Source organism: Plectropomus leopardus, chromosome 6, assembly GCF_026936395.1.
Source record: "Plectropomus leopardus strain MGB_pleo_1.0 chromosome 6, ASM2693639v1, whole genome shotgun sequence".
Lineage (NCBI taxonomy): Eukaryota > Metazoa > Chordata > Actinopteri > Perciformes > Serranidae > Plectropomus > Plectropomus leopardus.
The window spans coordinates 4578647-4597746 of record NC_142181.1 but is presented as its reverse complement, the minus strand read 5'-3'; the positions used below and the strand labels follow the sequence as shown (position 1 = coordinate 4597746).

Here is a 19100-nt window from a genome sequence, read left to right as displayed (position 1 = left end):
TTTCGTGGCTCCTTTCCACACACACATGTATCTGGTCATGATGAGTCATACCTATTAATATTCTGCATGTTTTTTTCTGTATAAAATCATATACACTGTCAAATCTAGCAAGTTGATTATATATTTTTTAAATTGTGTTACAGAAAAAAATTACAAACTTTGCAAGAGATATATCTCAAATTGCAAATTGCAAATATAAAATAAAATGAAATACAAATTAGCTTTTAAAAAGGGTGAGAATTTAAATAGGGAAAACATCTATTTAAAAAAAAACATATTTATCACAATTATAATTACAAATTTAAAATTATTCTATAGAAAAAAAATACACTTATATTTTTTAATTTTCTGCACTTTTTTCCAGGTCATTTTTGTTTACTTTATATCTATATGTTAGGTTTACTTCAATATCAATATTAGTATACTTCAATCAGTTACTTAAGATTATGTACAAGCTTGCCCAAATGTTTATTGTATCCTAAAAAAATACCTTTTTTGTCCAGTAAAAAGAGTTAGATGATCTCAGTTATTTTTGAGATTTTACAGTGCAGTCAGAAAAATAGATTCAGATTTTAAGACTTCTGAAAGATTGATTTAAGACATTTTGATACTAAATAAGGCCTTATTTTGAAATGAATGAATTTAATGCCTTTCAGGACTTTTTAAGGGATCCGTGGGAATCCTGCATACTTATTTTCCATTTTTCTTTTGTTCGCATTTTCTTAAACATGTTAACAAAACAGAACCTGCAGATCTCCTAACGTCATCACCGGCAAAATCCTCTTTTTGATGATCAATTTAAGTCACTCACAAAGATCAAGGTTATTTCACTTGTCATTTTTAATTTGCAACAACTTCAGAACATTAAGTACATACAGCTAAATTTTAAGTAAACCTAAAAATTAGAAATAAACATAAATAAGAATTAATAGTTATATTTACTTTACTTTTTCAAGGAAATTGGTTCCCAAAATTATTTTAAGTGAGATCAACTTTTCAGATTCTCAAGTGTAGGTGACTGTCAAACTATACATTTACATACAGATATAAAGAAATCTACAATATAAGGGACTGTTCGTTATTTATGAGGGCAGGAGGTCATTTTCTTTGACATCTTTTACTAATTTCATGCAATTCAAGAGTAATCAAACAAACACGCCCAGCTTTTAAAGGGTTAAATGGCTTTATAGGGTTATGGGAGGGTTCTGGGGGTATTTAAGTACAAAATAAAACCATTTAATGTTGAAGTTGCTTCCCTTTGCCATATCAAAAACATACCTCCCTTCCCAGTTCATTAAAAAATCATTTAAACCAACCCCCTCCCCTCTCATAAATAATGAACAGTCCCTAAGTTTAAAAAAAATGCAAATATTATTTCTAGTTGGCGTCAATGAAACATACATATGGAAAATGCTATTTTATACAGGAGATAAACTTGAGTTATTTCCATGTTATCAGTATTCAGTGCAGTAAATGTGATCACATGGTCCATGACAGGAGTTATCTGCACGACAGTGACCGCGGGGCGGACTGCACTGACCTCTGGTGGTGGCTGTTTGGATTTCATAAACTAATAACTTCATAATACAACAGCTGTAATTTGTTGTAGCAGTAGTTAGAGGAAATAGATATACTGTATAATACTAATACACATTCAATGTACAGAGAATAAAATCTGCCACCTGCCTTTTATGTTTGATTGATGCAGATTTCTTGCTTTTTTTGTCTTGCCTTTATTGATTTTATTTATTCTGTATGGTTTTACTGACTGTAATTGACAATGTTTTTAGTGAAAAGTGCTCTTTAAATAAATTATTACCTTTGATTAAAGCTCATTCAACAGATGAAACACTACTTTCCATGTGCAGACAACACCTCTAATGAGCATGTTTGAGACTGACCGCTGCATTCATTAAAACTGAAAATTTAAGACAAGAAATGTCAAGATGTGCTTTTTAAAAGGTATTATTTATTTGTTTTTGCCTTTAATTACATCTCTATTTACAGTAGTTTTTCAACCATCAAAGTTGCTTCAAATCACTTTTCCTTATCAAAACAAATGTTAGTTTCTTTCTTCACTTCACCAGAGAGAATTTCTTGCCCGCCTCACGACTTTTTTGCGTTACAGAGCTTCTTAAGTCAAACAGTCAGCCTTAACGAACAACATCCGGCGTGTGTGTACGGGATGAAGACTTCATTCTGGTTTTTACAGAGAAGAAATACACACACACTCACACACTCGCACACACACACGCTCCTCTCCTGTTATCCACAACACTGGCTGCGAACAGCCATGTTTAAGTACATTATGGTGTGCTGCATCTGTTATTCAAAGACGACTCAGACCCGACTCTCACCTCCTCTCCAGCAAAGGAGGGATTCTTTTTTTGGCTGTCAACACATAAACGTCACTGCTTATGAAAAATCTCCATCCCCGCCCCCCTGACTTTTTTAGTTTGATCTTTCACAACTCTGAAGCACAGTGGATGGAATTAAGTTTTTAAAGCACTGATCAAAAAAATAACTAAAATTATGTACAAATATAATTACAGAATTAACTCCCTACCAAAATGATAACTGTGGCAGCTTTCTGTTTTTATGGGTCACATTATCCCTTAAATAGAGCTCAGTGTGAAGTGAAGTTGTGACCATTGATTTAAGGGTTAAATACATCTACATCCGGAAGTCTCTGTGGCTGCTTTCTTGGCAGTTATGAACTCAAAAAAGCTCTCCACACAAATCTGTAACAGGTTCATCAAAATGATTTCTCAAATGAAGGAATAAAGAGTATTTTTGACTGAATCGATCATATAGAAATGTAGAGAATATGGCGCAGATGTTTATCTGCCTCAGGTAAGCCATCCTTAAAAAACAAAACAAAAAAACACAAAAACAAGAAAAAAACGGTTTGACGGCTTGTCCATGTGACAAAGGGACAAATGAGAGACCGCCAAGAGACCTGAGGCTTTATTCTAAGACGTTCAAACCTGATAGATCTCTCTGCACAGACTAAGTTAGACTGTAGAAGGGGAGTTTAAATTTGACTGTTTGATATATATATTTTGACTGAAAATTCATTTTTGGAGATTTGATTTGATTTAAAGATTAAAGGTCCAGTGTGTAGGATTTAGGGACATCTAGTGGCGAGGCTGCAGACTGCAACCAACTGAAACTTCTCCCGTGTGCAAAGCTACAGCGGCCAAATCAAAAACACAAATGGCCCAAACTAGAGCCAGCACTTCCGATTGTCCGTTCTGGGCTACCGTAGAAACACGTGGCAGACTCCGTGGAAGAGCTCTGATTGTGGATATAAACTGCTCATCTAAGGAAATGAAACACAGTTGTAACTTTCAGGTGATAATATACTAATAAAAACATAGTTATCAGGGTTTACGCTAGCAGACATATGCCAGCTTTTCTGCAGATATTATGTGTTATTTTCCTGCATATCAAAATATCAACAGCCAAAATGTCTGACTGGAAATATGCCAAATAAATAAATAAATTAATAGCATATTAAATAACCTAACATTGTGTGACCTATAAGATAAGGTGCCAAAACAACTTCGGTATAAACGTGTATTATGCAGATCAGATTTTAATTACAGGATGATCTGTTTATCCACTGAAGCCGTGCAGAGAGGGTCCGTGCCTCTTCAGAGCGTATGCTGAATCAGCGGCAGTCGTGGTCTTGTCTTAGTGTGCTCGGTGTAGTTTGGTGACGTTGTAGCATCACGTTTTCCACGGAAACCTCAAACACATCGCCGGTCTGCTTATAGATTAGACCGGAGATCTGCTTTATTAAAGCGAGCCAGACTGTGGACAGTGAGCTCGTTATTTATGGTGACGCCATTTAAATGTAAGCTGTTATATGTAAACGCCGTCATATGGCTATTTAAAACATACCTCCAGTACATTTTCACTATGGCCATACTGGTCGTCAAAAAATCTAGCGTAAACCCTGATATAGTTGGGAATATTTTATTCCATTTCTGTCGATATATGCCCCTTAGACCTAAACACTGGACCTTGAAGGAGTCTTTTTCTGCTCATCAGCGTCAGTCACTCCTAATTCCCTCCACTGTGCTTCAGTGCTGTAAAACGCTGCAACTTCAGCACTAAAAACAGCCCAGAATTCAGTCTGATTTCCCTCTCACAGAGGTCTGACGTAACTAAACTGCAACAGAGCAGTATTATAATTAAAAAACAATGACAGGAAAATAGGGTCCGGCATAAAAGTCATAGGTCCTGTTTACATGAAGGAGGTTGTAACGTGTACTTTAAGTGATGGCTTACTTGTTGACTTCAGTATTCAGTATGAAGCTCAGCTGGAGCTGCTGCTCGGTCCACGTCCCCGCAGCTCAGCAGGGAATACTCTCGCTATAAAAACAACCAGCTCAATATTTCAGCTGCTGGATGCACAACACATCCAGCTCAGCTTGGCAACACTGACTCCTCTTCCCAACCTCCCTTCCACTTGACCGTGCGTGTCTCCTCCAACACAACATGGAGCGAAGACGCGCAGACGCCAATCATTTCACTAACCTATATGATTCAATCAGTGATATATTGCAGTTGACTACTCACAGATGATCTAGAAGATGCAATATTTTCCCTTTGCATAACCCGCGTTACTCTTATGCTGAAGACTGAGGCAATGTTACAGAGGGAGGGCAATTCTAAAGAACCAGGACCAGGACTGACAACGTGTCCGGGGCCTCACAGGTGGGAGGCGACTACTCGCAGTTAGAACGTGTAGCCAGCCGGCGGCGCTTTGTCGTCTTTGTTGCTCTCCAGGGAGAAAGGAGGAATGCGAACGTCAAAGTGGGAGCCATCAGTCCTCTCAATACGAAACGTCCCCCTAAACACAAATAACAGCATTAGTACATAAGTACATAAAGTACAAGCCTTTACAAGATGTACTAAAGAGTAGAATATGTAGCAGTGATGTGATTTGTGTGACAATGAACTGATGTGAGAATGAGCAGACTCACCACATGTGACCACTGGGGGCTTGTAGGGACACATGGCTGCTGTACTGAAAGGCTGGCTGCTCTTTGGATAACACGGGCTCCTGCCACAGCACACACACATGTAAAACATTTCAATTGCATAAATATAATACAGTATACTGCATTAGAATAGTAGAATTTGTATATGCTGTACAGTTAGGGCTGGGCAATAAGGAGAATATCAAATATCACAATATTTTTAACCAAATACCTCAATATTGATATTGCATTGATTTTGTACAGTTGGTGCTTTCTTTAAATTTTTACACGAGTTTGATAAAAAGTCATCGGTGATGTTGACATAAGAATAAAGTCTGGTTCACAACGGATGCAGAAGCACCCCGGTATGTTGATTGACACGCCGCAGCAGCCCGTCAGAAGTCACCTGGCCGCACAGAGAGCTCTGTCTCTGCTTGCTTCTGTGTCTCTTTCTGTGTGTCTGCTCATCTCTCTCCCTTTCTGTTTAGACACAACTAAAAAACATTGTGGAAGCACTTGATGCATATTTTATCATTTATCATGATCAGATCATTTTATAACATCTAATATATGACACAGATTCACTCGCTGCACACAGAAATAATAGACCAGATGCCAAAAATCTGCAGTTTGGTGGGCCTGCCACGCAGCTCAGGGTTGCGGCCCATCATGTGTGAACGGTCTGATGGCTTAATATGGGCGCCGAAAACAAACGGCCGGTGCTCCATGGAAAATCAGCATGCTTCATGGCATGCACCAAAATCAGTTTTCAGTGTGAACCCGATGTTAGTTAATGATAAAAAAATAATACAGCTGCTAGAACAGTCTGGTATATTAAGAAAACAGCATCACTTCACCGTGATGCAGCCTTTTAAACAAGAAAAAGACAACACTTACAATATTTCAATATCCAAAATCTAAGATAATTTATATATTATATAATTTTATTATTTATTGTATTTATAAAAAGCCCTAATGAGTCAGGGTTTGCATAAATATTGTTATGTGATCTTTGCATTTGTGATGGTCATGCTGTGCTGCAACACACCAGACACATCCGTTTAAGTGTATCACAGCTGTAACCACTGCTGTGTCCTAAAACCAGACTACTTACTGGTTCTACGCAGGTTTTGAATATGTATTGTGTTTATATTGAAAAAGTAACAAAATAAAGTATACTTAAACCAGTTAGAAATCGTACAAAATATGGCTGATTGCTAAGTGTGTTTTTGATGCACACTCGTCTTGTTATGTAATGCAAAAAGCAAATGGAGGAGTTGCTCCCAGCTAAGAATTTCTTTTAAAATAAATTATGGATGGTTGTCTAAAAAAAACTTGCAAAAAGTAGAATGACTTTGAGACACAGCCAACGACCGTTTAACAGTATTTGTAATGTGTTCTGTAACTTCTGTGGTACTCAAAGACAGTAAAAAAGGAGTGAAAATATATAGTTTACTGGTTAAAACTGACATCATCTCCAGATGGTGGAAGTTTTGGATACTGCATGTGGGTGAGTGTGTGCGGTGTACTAACCCTGCCTACGACTCCTCGCCCTCGCACCGTCTCCAGGGTTCCTGACAGGCTGAAGATCCTCCAGTGCCTCTCTCTCAGCTGAACCACCTCGTTGCCCATGTTCTCCAGACGGATACAGTACCGCCACTGCAGGAAGACAACGCGCACAAACATGTTAATACACTGAGTCTGCTGGCACAGGCGGGGTTAATAACTACCATGAAATACAGCGGTGCCTGGTGTGTAGCTGGTGTTAATTTCCCACTGTGACTGTCCACATGATGTTCCCCACAGTAAGAAAAATCAGCTACTCACCCAGTAAACATGGGAGTTCTGGGCCTCCTGAGAACAAAGACGGAAATCTATTAACATTTACAGAAGCAACCAAAACAGAAAATGGCTCAGAGAAGCCAGGGTTTTGATTGGCAGACCCAAAATAACATCAATGCAAAGCATGTTTAAAGACGATCCAGCTGCAGCTTCATATTTGGGTAAATTAATGCCGGTTCTATGCATGAAGAGCTGCAGTTACCCTCATGCCCATGTAGAAGGGGATGACGGTGACTCGGATGTTCTCAGTGGTCTCCCTGTGGACGTCTGAGAGCTCCAGCCAGGGGTGGTTCTTCTCCTGCCACGCCTTCAGGGTGTCTCTGGCTGTGAACGGAGGAGCTGCGGAGGAAGACAAAGAACACGAATATTTACTGACAGTTTTCTAATATTTCTGCAAAGTCACCAGTTAATGTCAACGGTCATTTCTGAACTAGAGATGCAGCTTCATTCGACTTGTTGTATATCAAAGAAAAACCTTCTCTCGTGGATCTGGTGGATAGTGAGACTGCTTATTAAAAACGAACTATAGTAACCACGTCGTAGATGTATGTCTCCGTGAACCAGTCAAGCTACAGTCGCAGTTTAGACCCATGTCTGTCAAGACTGATATGCAGCCATGATGATTATAAATGCTTCAGATATGGACTTTGCTGAAAAGATGCTCGTACTCAAAAGTGAAAGTGAAAGTAGAAAGTGTTTTTGTAGAACATTTTGATGTCATAGTTTGGCTCTAAAATGTCATAATTTTATTCTATTACACATTTGTGTGAAATTTTGTCATACTAAGCGTATAAATTCTCGAGTAATGACCAAGAATGACCCAGAGTTGACCAATGAAATCAAATCAGTTGATAATTCACTCAAATTGGACATTTGTGCAAAATTTGAGGAAATTTCCTTAAGACGTTAACGAAAATGAGACAAACATCCGGATGGATAGACATACGAAACCCAAAAATGTCTCCAGCATGATGGCATAAAAAGTTAAACATTCAACTACTTAACCAACCACTATTATTCAATGTTAAAATACAGAAATGAATAACACCTAAACTTACACTGACTGCACAGAATATTATTATTTACTATTTATGATACCAGATACTAGAATAAAATACTGTTAAGACTATACATAATAATAATACTAGTGCAGGGAGTAATATGTTCATGAGAATTATATTAGAAACATAGATATTAACGTTGAAAACTGCAGTAAACAGTGTAGCAGAGGGTTTACATTTGGCAGGGTTGTACATGAGGAAGCGCTCAAACAGCTCGTGCTGGATGGGGATCTGCTCTGTGGAGTTATAGGGCAGGATGTCTTCATGGCTCACGTAGTCCAGACCTGAAGGACAGAAACACAAACTTACGGTCACATGGGGATGAGACAGAGAGCACTTATAACCCCCTAAAACAGGAAGTTTTGGATACTATGGGAGTTAAACTGGTGACTAGGATCACTGTGGTCAAGCATCTTCACTTATTTATCATGAATTTTCATTAAAAACTGTTAGAAATTGTATATATAGGGTCCATCTCTGATGGTATGCAGCCAACTTGTCCAGTCTGCGTACCTGGGATGGCGTACAGGGCTCTGCTGTCGTCATGGTTGGCCAGAAACGTCACTGCCTCCGTCTGAGACCTCTGAGACTGTCAAACACAAACCAACAGTCTCACACTGGTGACTCACTTACTAATGAACAACCATAGCTAGATTTCACCACAGTGACGGCTTAGTCTCCCAGCAGCTTCTCCAGTCACCACACAACATGTCCACACAGTCAAAATATACTTACAGGGTGTCTAAAAGAGTGCTCAACGTCAGTTTAATCACCAAACAGGCATTGTGACCGCACAAACAACTTGGCAAAACCCAGTTTAATTAAAAAAAAAACCAACTAATAATATTTAATAAATGAATTTATAATAATGTTTTTATACTATGCTATATAGTATTTTGATTATACTGTAATTCTATTCAATTCTATTTTTATAGAATATTTTATATTAAATTGACTGTTTTTTTTCTACCATACATACCATTTTACCATACATTATTATTTGTATTTATTTTATGTTCATTTTTTATATATATATTTTTGTTAATCTGTTTATTTTATGACATTACTTTTATTTTACTTTTTTTTATTATATAACATTGATTTTTTTCTATTTTTTTTAAATTATAAATTTAATTTTCTTTACTGTATTAATTTTTATTTGCATCTATTAAATTTTTCTTGTTTCTCTTTCATTATTTCTATGTTTATTGTTTGGCATTACTTTTATTTTCAGAATTATATTATATCACATTTACTTTTGTACTTTTTCTTAAATTTATATATTTATTAGTGTGACTGTTAAAGAGCTGAGGTATAACACAACCTCTCTACCTCAAGACCATTCACATATTCTTACCAAATATCTGCCACACAGCTCTAGGAATTCAATTAATACCAGAATGTGTGAATAATGTGCCCATTATTCATTATTTGTGTTTCACTGAGTTTTGGATTACTGATACCGGTTGTTCACTGCGAGGGACAGAGGATAAGTGTGTGAGACCTGGACTATTTTCTGGCTGTCAATCTTCCACTTGGTTTGTACAAAAGAAACAACAAGCCTTCTCCTCCAGACGGAGGCTCATATGTTTGAAGAAGTGACTCAATATATGGAACCAATGACTGAATATAAAGATAGACGACGTGTCTCTACTTCCTCCCACTGCACCAAAATGAAGCCAAAACATCTTGGATACGGCTGCTACCGGCTTGCACTGGTGATGTTATTTGGAGTATCAGCAAACTTACCTTTTTTTTTTTTAAGTTTTTTTTGGGGCTTTTTTCATTTATAAGCGTGAAAAGGAGGAGAGAGGGGATTACATGCAGCAAAGGGCCATGGTTGGAATTGAACCTGCGGCCACTGCAGCAGTTTGTGTAGTTTAAATCACGGGGTAAATAATTAATCTGTCGTTCCGATCAAAAGTAATCTGATGAGATCAGATCGATGAATGAGATGAGCAGCTGCTGTAGAGGTGAGTGAAAGCAAACTTTTAAACCCAGCTCAATGAATGGTAGTTTCACTTTCACTGTGCCTAGCATTCTGCTGCTCCATCTGTGCCCAGAGTACACTCTGTGCTCAAAGAGCGTGGTGCAATGAATAACCAAATGTTATAACAGTGCTCCTAATGAGCAGTCCAGCTCCAAATATAGAATATCAACATACAGCGGCAGATGACTTCATCATGGCGGGCCACCACAAGTAAATAAATGTGCGAGAAACCTGCCTTAACATATATTAGCTAGATAGGAAACTCCTAAAAATGACAAAAAATTGTTTGACATGTAGGTGGTGGGGCAATTTGGGGAGCTTTCAAGTCACCCATCCTTATTATAAAGTCTATGACGTCTGCAGATAGTTACTTCAAAATAGAGCTGGAAAAAAGTATTTTCATGATAATTCTTTTTCATATCAGTTAATATTGATATATATCATGATATACATCAAATCACTATTTTTGTCAAGCTTAAAGGTTCCCTTTGACTCCTAAGTGAGATATGAAGATATCATAACCAGTGATGCACAATAATGATTATTTCAACCGACACGATAAACTGATCATTTCCAGCTTTTCGTGGCCGATAAGATACCGATAATCGATAACTTCTTTTTGCTTGTTTTTCATTACCTGAGGGTATGAAAGGCTGAGATGTGGTGAGTACGAATAAATTTAATTTGTGCATTCTCAAATTTAATTTGTGCATTCTCATTAAAAAAAATCACCAAGAGGTGCATCACATTTGCGGACAGCTGAACATTTAAAGAACGGTAAAATAACATTCAAATACCAAAAGCGGTACTGACTGCTGTGATGGCGGATTGGCTGTACGGCTCTGAACAATCAGAAACACGTTACAATTTAAGAGTTGCCCTTGATACCATCACAAGTTTAAACTTTTATTGATATTAGTGTTTTCAGTGGTGAAAGTGATGATTCAGAGGCTTTCTCATCTGGCATTTAAAACTAAGCAGTAAATACATTGCATAATGCCAAAATGACTAATTACATGAATTCCAAAATTATCTGTTACTGAGCATCAACACATCATCTCAACTTTCTTGCATGTTTAGACTCCCTCCAAAAGATCTCTGGGCGTAATTAATTTGATGAAACAGAAATAGAGGAAAGACAGTTTATTATACAATTATGCCCACTTTCCCACGACTTCCTTCATTGACATTTTGAACATAAATAAGTGTGCCATACTGCATAGAAATTGCACTGGAGATCTAAACATAACATATTCAATAAATGCATTATAACGCACATTATCAATCGACAGTGCCTAAAGCTGCCCTTCTTACTACAAAATCGAGATGTGGTTGCCATATTTTAAAAGAAAATCCTGACTCTTCAATCTTATGTTGTAGTAAATTTTATCTAATGGGATGTAGCTTGACAGTTCATTTAACCAATGTAATAATGTAGGAGGGTGATCGGATTTCCAGTGGTTGGTAATGCACTTCCTTGCAGCGATCAAAGCAAGATCAATATGTTTTTTATGATATTTATTCCAAGGGTCCATATTGTCTGTGCCAAGAAGACACAAGCGAGGCGATTTCGTGATATGCGTACACGTAATTAAGATGAATGTGAAATTTACATGGGACGCCCGCTCTACCAACTGACCTACTGGGTGCCCCAAACTTACCTTTACTCTTGCGTGTGAGTGTGTGTGTGTGTGTCCCTTTGTTCTATTCTGTCCCCTCTCTAAACTCTGAGGTTTTTGCAGGTCCATGAACGCAGCACAGGTGGACCTCACATTTAGTTTTCTTTTCTTTCTCAGCAGCAGTTTGTGTAGTTTAAATCACGGGGTAAATAATTCCCTGTCAACATGATCAAAAGTGATCTGTTTAGATCAGATCTATGAATAAGAGGAGAAGCTGCTATAGAGGTTAATGAAAGCAAACTTTTAAACCCAGCGTAACGAATGATAGTTTCACTTTCACTGCACCTGTCATTCTGCTGCTCCATCTGTGCCCAGAGTGCGGAGCAATGAATAACCGAATGGTATAACAGCACTCCTAATGAACAATCCAGCTCTAAAAGTAGAATAGTAAGGTCGCAGCTGACGGTCCTAAATGAAAAACACACTGTTGAGTGACTTACTATGTGAGGACAATCCCTCGTGTCAATCAGGACTTGGTAGTAGGTGTGAGTCTTCCCCTTCACCTCCTTAGAGCCGTGCGCTCCTGGAGGCTCAGGTTTACTGAAGGAAGAAAGTAGGAGAGACAAAAAGGATATCGGTTATATGAGTCTCACTCACAAAACAAGCCAACAGGTGCCTGTTTGGTTCAGTCTGCAGCCAGAGATGGAGTTTACCTTTCAGACATGGGAGGGGTGATGTCTCTGTCGTAGAGGCGGGCGTGCCATGGAAACAAGACGATGCCTCTGTATCCAAACACACTGTGGAGAAACAGCTGAGGAGAGCACAACAACAAGCAGAAAGTGGATGAGATTATACATGAAGGAGGTTTAATAGAGCATAAATTAGATTACAGTCACTTGACAGGATCACGCAAATCATAACAACACTAAGTTCATGAAAACTTAAAAACAGAATAAATAACACAGGACAGTAAAGAAAAAAAAAATAACTGATATTGAGCTTTTTGAACAACTTTTACTGTCAAAAGAGCCATGTTTGATCAAAAATAATTTTAAATATATGTATATTTCATATAGCCCTCTAATGAAAGTAACTAATTAAAAAGACTAATTAAGTCTAAATAAAAAACATGACTAACAAATCTAAAGGAGCTTTCATGAAGATCTTTTACCACAAGTTGGCCACTCTGTCATTGGCTATTTAGGATTATTTGGTACTTAATTTTTGCAGAGATGGCAGTGAAAGCAAGATTGAAAAGGAGATTGAGACTAGGTTATAGAATAATTTATATTATAAATTAAATTATTAATTTATTAATAAAGGAAAAGTTGAAGGTCGAAGATGTATGATGCACATAGTTGTTGAAATATTAAAACAACTGCTTTTAAATTTGGTATATAGGTTTCACATTTTTGCAGCTGGAGAATGTCAAATTTCTTTAAGACTACCACATTAATATGCTAAATGAAAATTAAAATGTTAAAATTGTTCATCATTTCTATATCTATTTTGGGTCAAATCCACAGGGAGCCACTCTGGAGCCGTACATTGCCCACCTTTGCCTTAAGAGCTAGACCAGCCCATCTCTGATGGTTTGTGTGTGTGTGTGTGTGTGTGTGTGTGTGTGTTTAGTGATTGAATGTAACTTACCTGTCCCGTTTCATATTTGCCGTGCTGCTTCACAGCCTCAAACACTCCCACTGTTTCCAGAATCTTCCCTTCAGGCCTGTTCCTGCCAAAAACAGGCAACACCATTACACACCGGACCCTGTGCATATGTGTGTGTTTGTATTCGTGTGTGTGTCCGTGACACAAACTTTAAGCATCAAAAGAAAAACATATGACCACAAACTAACAAACAGGCTTGTGTACAAAATATGAGGACGGAGATCAAAACATCATATATGGACAAACAAAGAAAATCCATAAGTCCCTGAGGAGCCTCAACAGGAAATCCCGCACTTATGAAGAGGCTTCAGGATCGTCCCTCCTATAGAGACGATTTACATTCATGCATATAGGAGGGACGATCCTGCCGCTTCCCTGCGGCCTCTCTCCTCCCCTTCAGTCATAATCTCAATCACAACTTTGACAAGATTGAATAAAACACTTCGGTTTCTCAGATGTCAACAAACAGAATACCATTCCACCTAATCTCCATGTCCTCGCCTGCAGCCTCATAACAACACACACATACACACACACACACACACACACACACACACACACACACACATTTACAGTGCATATTACAGCTGACAACAACAGCTGGTCACTTGAAATGAATAACACGCATACTTCTGTGCTCCCTGCAAAGCTAATCTTCACAACACAGATGAGGAGTGGGGATTAATGAGGTGGATATATGGACAGTGGGATTTAATACTACACACTACGCTGCTTTCAGGTCAATTTCTTATCATGGCTGTATTGTGCAAGAATAATCACAAGCTAACCTGATTTTATTATGAGAAATATGACTGACTGAAATTAAATTGCATTTTTTTCCTGCTACAACATATATCTGCTGTGTAAATCATTTGCTATGTGTTAAAATCAGTGGGTCTGCTCCATTTCGGCGCGCCGCTGCACCACTTAACACGTAACGGCATCAGCGGAGAAAACAAACAATAATGCTGGCCTTCAGGTTATTTGTGCTTTTACATGCACATTTCCTCGCTTCTTTAGTCCCTTTAGTGGCACACGGCATTATTTGTTGTTGCATTACCTCCAGAAACTGTCGAACAGACGAGCGTAAAACTGACATTTCTGATGCGTGTGTGTAAAATATGAACAAAAAAGGGACCCGCTCACTCAAACGTGGTTCCATGAGGCTTTTAGAGGGGTTTTTTTTGGAGAAAATACTGAGTAAAAATCTAGATTACGAGCTGTCAGATTACTGGCCTGATCGACTGCACGCTTTTATTAATAACATGCAGAATAACACTGCGTGCTCCCCTGAGGTGGTGCTGTGAATCATTCCTGTAGCGCTGAATCAAGACAGTGTTGATGTATCGTTAACCCTTTGAAACCTGGATTGACATCAGTGTTTTGTTGTTATGTTCAGACTCCCTTCACAAGCTATTTAACCCATTGACACTTCAGCAAATTAGTTTGGTTTCTTTAGGGGAAAAAAACACGGAGAAAAGGTCATTGACATTGGACGCAAAAAAAAAAAACAAGGTAAACTACCTGAAAAGTACTTTATAAAAAGAGGGCAATTATTAGAAAATTCTCCCAACAAAAATATGGATAAAAAATTTTCAGAAATCTATATTTCTAATTATTACAATTTTATATTTAAAATCATGTCACAGAATAAAACAGCTTTCAGCACATTTTAAGAGTAAATTTCTTATTTTTATTTGGTCATTCTCATTTTTTTTCAGGTAATTTCACTGAAACTTTTTAAAAATTTTCTTGCTAATTTTTGGGCCATGTCTTGTTTCAGTTGCTGATTGCCTTCTCATCATGTTTTTGAAAGACGCCAAACCAATTTGCTCAGGTTTTAAAGGATTAAGAGACATTAGGATGGCTTTATTTGACATATCAAATCTCAGAATTATGACAATATAAAAATAAGATTGCACAGAAATTGCATAAATCAAAATGACAACTTTGACACAACTGTGCAGCCCTTATAAAGGTGCACAATGCACATGGCACTTCAACACAACGTTAAAATAGGTTCCTCTGCTGTTTCTGGGTCTGCAGCAATCTGACAAATGTCAATACACTGTGTGTTCAGAGATAATCAGATCTAAAAATAGCCAACCTACTGCAAACTCTAAAACCTGCCAAGTGCTACAGCTGGTCAACAACTTTCCCTGCCGATCTGCACAGGAACTATCCATCTCACATCTCCGTTATCTGTCAGTGGTGCAGAAGTGAAGCCGGGTCAGTGTGACACTGAGCCGTCAGCACGTCTGGGAAAAGTTGCAATGACAGTAACAAGACAGGAGGCGAGATTACACAATGAAATGATTACATAAACTAAAGTTAAGAGATACAAGCTGGTGCTGATTCACTGCTGCTATTTCGACCAGTGAGGGGGCTCTCACCCACCTGCACACCCACCTTTCTCTCACAGAGGCTATGTTTCACAAGTACACTCCGCCGCTCGCTCGCTTTGTCATGATCTGACCCGATTCCTTACGCCAACTTTTTTTTTCTAGTTGATGAAGATAAAGGAGGCTACAGAAGCAAAAAGACCCACTTCACTGGATCACAGCCAAGTTGGTTTTATTCCATCAAAAGTCCCTGCTGCTGGTGTAAACACCAAGCAGAAAAGTTAAGCGTGGACATACATTACCGCACCACCACCACACAAGCAACAAAGAAATGTCAAAAAAATCCTAAAAAAATGTCACCTTAGAGCAACCGTCTTGGCTAAATGACTAAATCATCTTCACTAATTTGCAGAGTCACCATGACTGTTCCCATGTTACTAATCATAGCACTGCCACTGAGTCTGTAAACTTCCATGTCCAAGTTGAGAAAAGCAAAAACTGCTCGTCGTGGTGTGTAAACAGGGTGGCAATGGTGTGAGATTTTCAGGGTACCATAACTGTCTCAGAAAATATCGCAGTATCACAGTATCACAGAATTATTTCAACAATTTTTTCCCCACGATTAAAGGATTTTTACGTGTCTGCCACCCAACCATTTGCCTGGGGAAATATGCATTAATATACATGAGTTATGTCTGTCCTGACTGCTGAACCGTTATCCTAACTGTGGGGATTTAGAAGTACTGCAAAACAAGCAGTTCGTCATACATATGCATATGCTTAAGTATGTATGTGTGTTTGTGTGTATGTATATGTATATATAAATGTATGTGTTTGTATATGAGTATGTATTTATGTGTATTTATTTATTTCCTCCTGCTCCTTTTCAGACATGAAATGTTTGTTTACTGAATATGTAAGGTAGGAACCTGATGTTGTTGTTTTGGGGTTTTTTTGCATGTTTTTATTTATTTTTATTAGTTGTCTGATTTCATTTGACATGTTTGAAATGAAGATCTATCTAAACCCTGGGGCTAATACTGCATGACATATTTTTCATTTATTATGTAATTCAGTTTTTATATGCTCATGTATATGTAAATGCTTTTGTTTGACATATATATATGTGTATATATATATGTATATACATATACATGGCAACATTTCATGACAAATTTTAATCTTTCTTAGCAAATATTTAAGAATATTTGACCAGTGTAAATTGCATACAGAGATCTGATGTTGTAGATTGGTGAGTGCAGTGAGGTTATTATCTTTTGTTTTTAATTATTTTTTCTTTTGTTTGTGTGTGTGTGTGTGTGTGTGTGTGTGTGTGTGTGTGATGATGATGGTTGGGCAGTATTTCATAATCTTATAGTAAAAAAAGTCTACATAATAGTAAATTCCCTCAAGCAAAGTTGTAACAGTAAAATTAGAGCTTTTATTAAACACCAGAAGTGAATGTTACATAGTACAAGTGCGGTGTAAACAATGGGTGGTTAAATACTACAATTTTCATTAGACAAAAAAGAAATTTCTTCATTTAGACACTGTTAGATAGCATACGAATAATGTTATATAGTATACCAGTATGTTAGATATGGTATCTGGCCATAATATTTGGCTTTCAATATAGAAATAAGAATTTATTGCTCTTTTTACAAAGAAAAAGAAGAGCTGAGTGTGTTTTTTATCTGTTTTAGATTATGGGGATGTAATTTATGGAAAAGCTGCCACCTCTACATTGAAGTCACTGGATCCTGTTTACCATTCAGCCCTCATGTTCATAACCGGTGACCCTTACGGCACCCATCACTGCCACCTTTATTAAAAGGTCTGCTGGACACATTTGGCTGTGAGGCAGCATCGGCATTGTTTTTATTTATTAGCTTTTAAACAGATGCTTCCTCCCTATATTTCACCGCTTTTAACTCTAAACTCACATAATCTTGGTACTCGGTTGAAGAATAACTTGTTGAATAACTTAAACTTGGGCACTCTTCAACCATTACAACTGTTCAAATGAGTGTTAATATTTTTAATCACACTTCTACGCCATAACATGTTTGTTATCCAGTGTTATTTTTAGCTATAAACATTGCTATTATTGCTTGTTGTTTGGCATCATTTTATCTCTATAATTACTGTTATTTGTTTGCTTGTTGATTGTTTTTAATGCCTTTGTTAGCAGTTGACAGATTATTGGCCTGGCCGATTATCAGACCCAATATCTGACATTGTGCATTATTTGTATTGGTATTTTATTTTAATGATTACAGATGAAATTAATTTAAAAGTCCAAAGAAAGTGTCAGCATGGGAGGAACTTTTACTTAGTAAAACCTCAGGGGGCTACTTTTAAAAATTCATTTTCTATTTAAATTGTCACTTGAATTTATAAAAATGTGCTTTAATCAACTCACCATTCAAATCCAAAGATGTAGAAGGACCAAGCATAAATGAAATTTAAAAATAAATCTATATTATTCTTCTAAAAACAGTTGCTGGGAACTTGCTGTATATAACGCTGAAAGTTTCAGCTTTTATTAAAGATTTTGCTAAAAGCATTTAAATGCAGTTTTGGTTTCAGGGTTTGTTATTTATTTACTTTTACAGTAAATGCATATCAGTTCCAAACATTGGTTATTGGTTTCATTAAGTACTGATAATGGATATCGGTATCAGCCAGAAAATATCGGTCTACACCTCATACAGACACTGTTGGATAACACGGAGATAACGTTATGTAGTATACGAATACTTTAGATATTTTACTGTTACAGCATCGCTCCTTTTCACCCAAGTATAACCATACCGTTAAAGCTAATATCTCTAAAACATGACTAAAAGATTATTTTAAGATCGGTGTTAATTTTTTCTAACTGCGTGATTTTGCCTGATTGACTCAGCGGGTCAGACGGTGTCAAGTGTTGCTCAATCCACGCTGGCTAGTTAACGTGCTAGCTCACGAGCGGCAGAGGACAACTGTACTTTCCTAAATTCCCAACCACCGACTACCAGCTCGTGTTTGCCCGCTGTGCTCATCACACAGACACCGTCTGGGGACATTTGTCCACTCATCAAAAACGTGGACAAAGTCTTTCACGGTGCCATCTTAGGACAGCTCGCGCTCAGCTAAAGTCTTTAGCATGTTAGCATTAGCGGCGAGGACACTGGCTGCGTCTCTTACCGTGACGACATGAACCTCCTCTGCTGGAGCCCGCCGGGCAGCCCGCAGGCCCGGCACGGTACCCGCGGTCTGAAGCCCTCAAACCCGCCGCTGCTGTCCACCGCGCTCAGTATTCTGTGTGCGTGTTTTTTGTTGTATTTACTGACGGTGCTCAGGAAGCCTCGGCGTAACGCACAGGCCGCCATCTTTGCAGCCCTGGCACGCGCACACACACGCAGCTCGAGCAGGGAGCTGATGCTGCTTTCAGGGACCCGATCAAGGGTCGGATTTACGAGGACTGTGTACATAACAGAAACTTTATTCATTATGACAAAAATATGTGATTAAAAACATTGTGGCGACTTCAGTCAATTTTATTTTTATTGGAGTAACTACAGCTGAAAACCAAAACATTTTTT

General features: G+C 37.8%; 1 protein-coding gene across 2 annotated transcripts; it reads right to left on the bottom strand.

The window, feature by feature from the left end:
• Positions 1-1949: 1949 nt before the first annotated feature.
• poldip2 (polymerase (DNA-directed), delta interacting protein 2) lies at positions 1950-18925 on the bottom strand. Of its 2 annotated transcripts, none has more exons than XM_088078549.1 (11): positions 18703-18925; positions 13154-13235; positions 12217-12314; positions 12004-12103; positions 8408-8483; positions 8071-8178; positions 7036-7172; positions 6819-6845; positions 6525-6650; positions 4995-5074; positions 1950-4861 (listed from the first exon to the last, which is right to left on the bottom strand). In XM_088078549.1, exons 1-11 carry the CDS (start codon positions 18885-18887, stop codon positions 4747-4749), a joined length of 1134 nt encoding a protein of 377 aa, XP_087934675.1. In that variant the 5' UTR covers positions 18888-18925; the 3' UTR covers positions 1950-4746. The 2 variants fall into 2 exon arrangements, with proteins under 2 accessions (XP_087934675.1, XP_087934676.1); XM_088078550.1 differs by having other exon boundaries at positions 13154-13229.
• Between the last annotated feature and the right edge of the window lie 175 nt (positions 18926-19100).

Coding starts and splice junctions, on each gene's coding strand:
- poldip2 (XM_088078549.1), bottom strand. CDS start 18,887: ATGGCGGCCTGTGCGTTACGCCGAGGCTTCCTGAGCACCGTCAGTAAA. Junction 8,484..12,003: donor CGAGGGATTGTCCTCACATA/GTAAGTCACTCA, acceptor TGTGTTTGACAG/TCTCAGAGGTCTCAGACGGA. Junction 5,075..6,524: donor GGCGAGGAGTCGTAGGCAGG/GTTAGTACACCG, acceptor GTGCTGTGGCAG/GAGCCCGTGTTATCCAAAGA.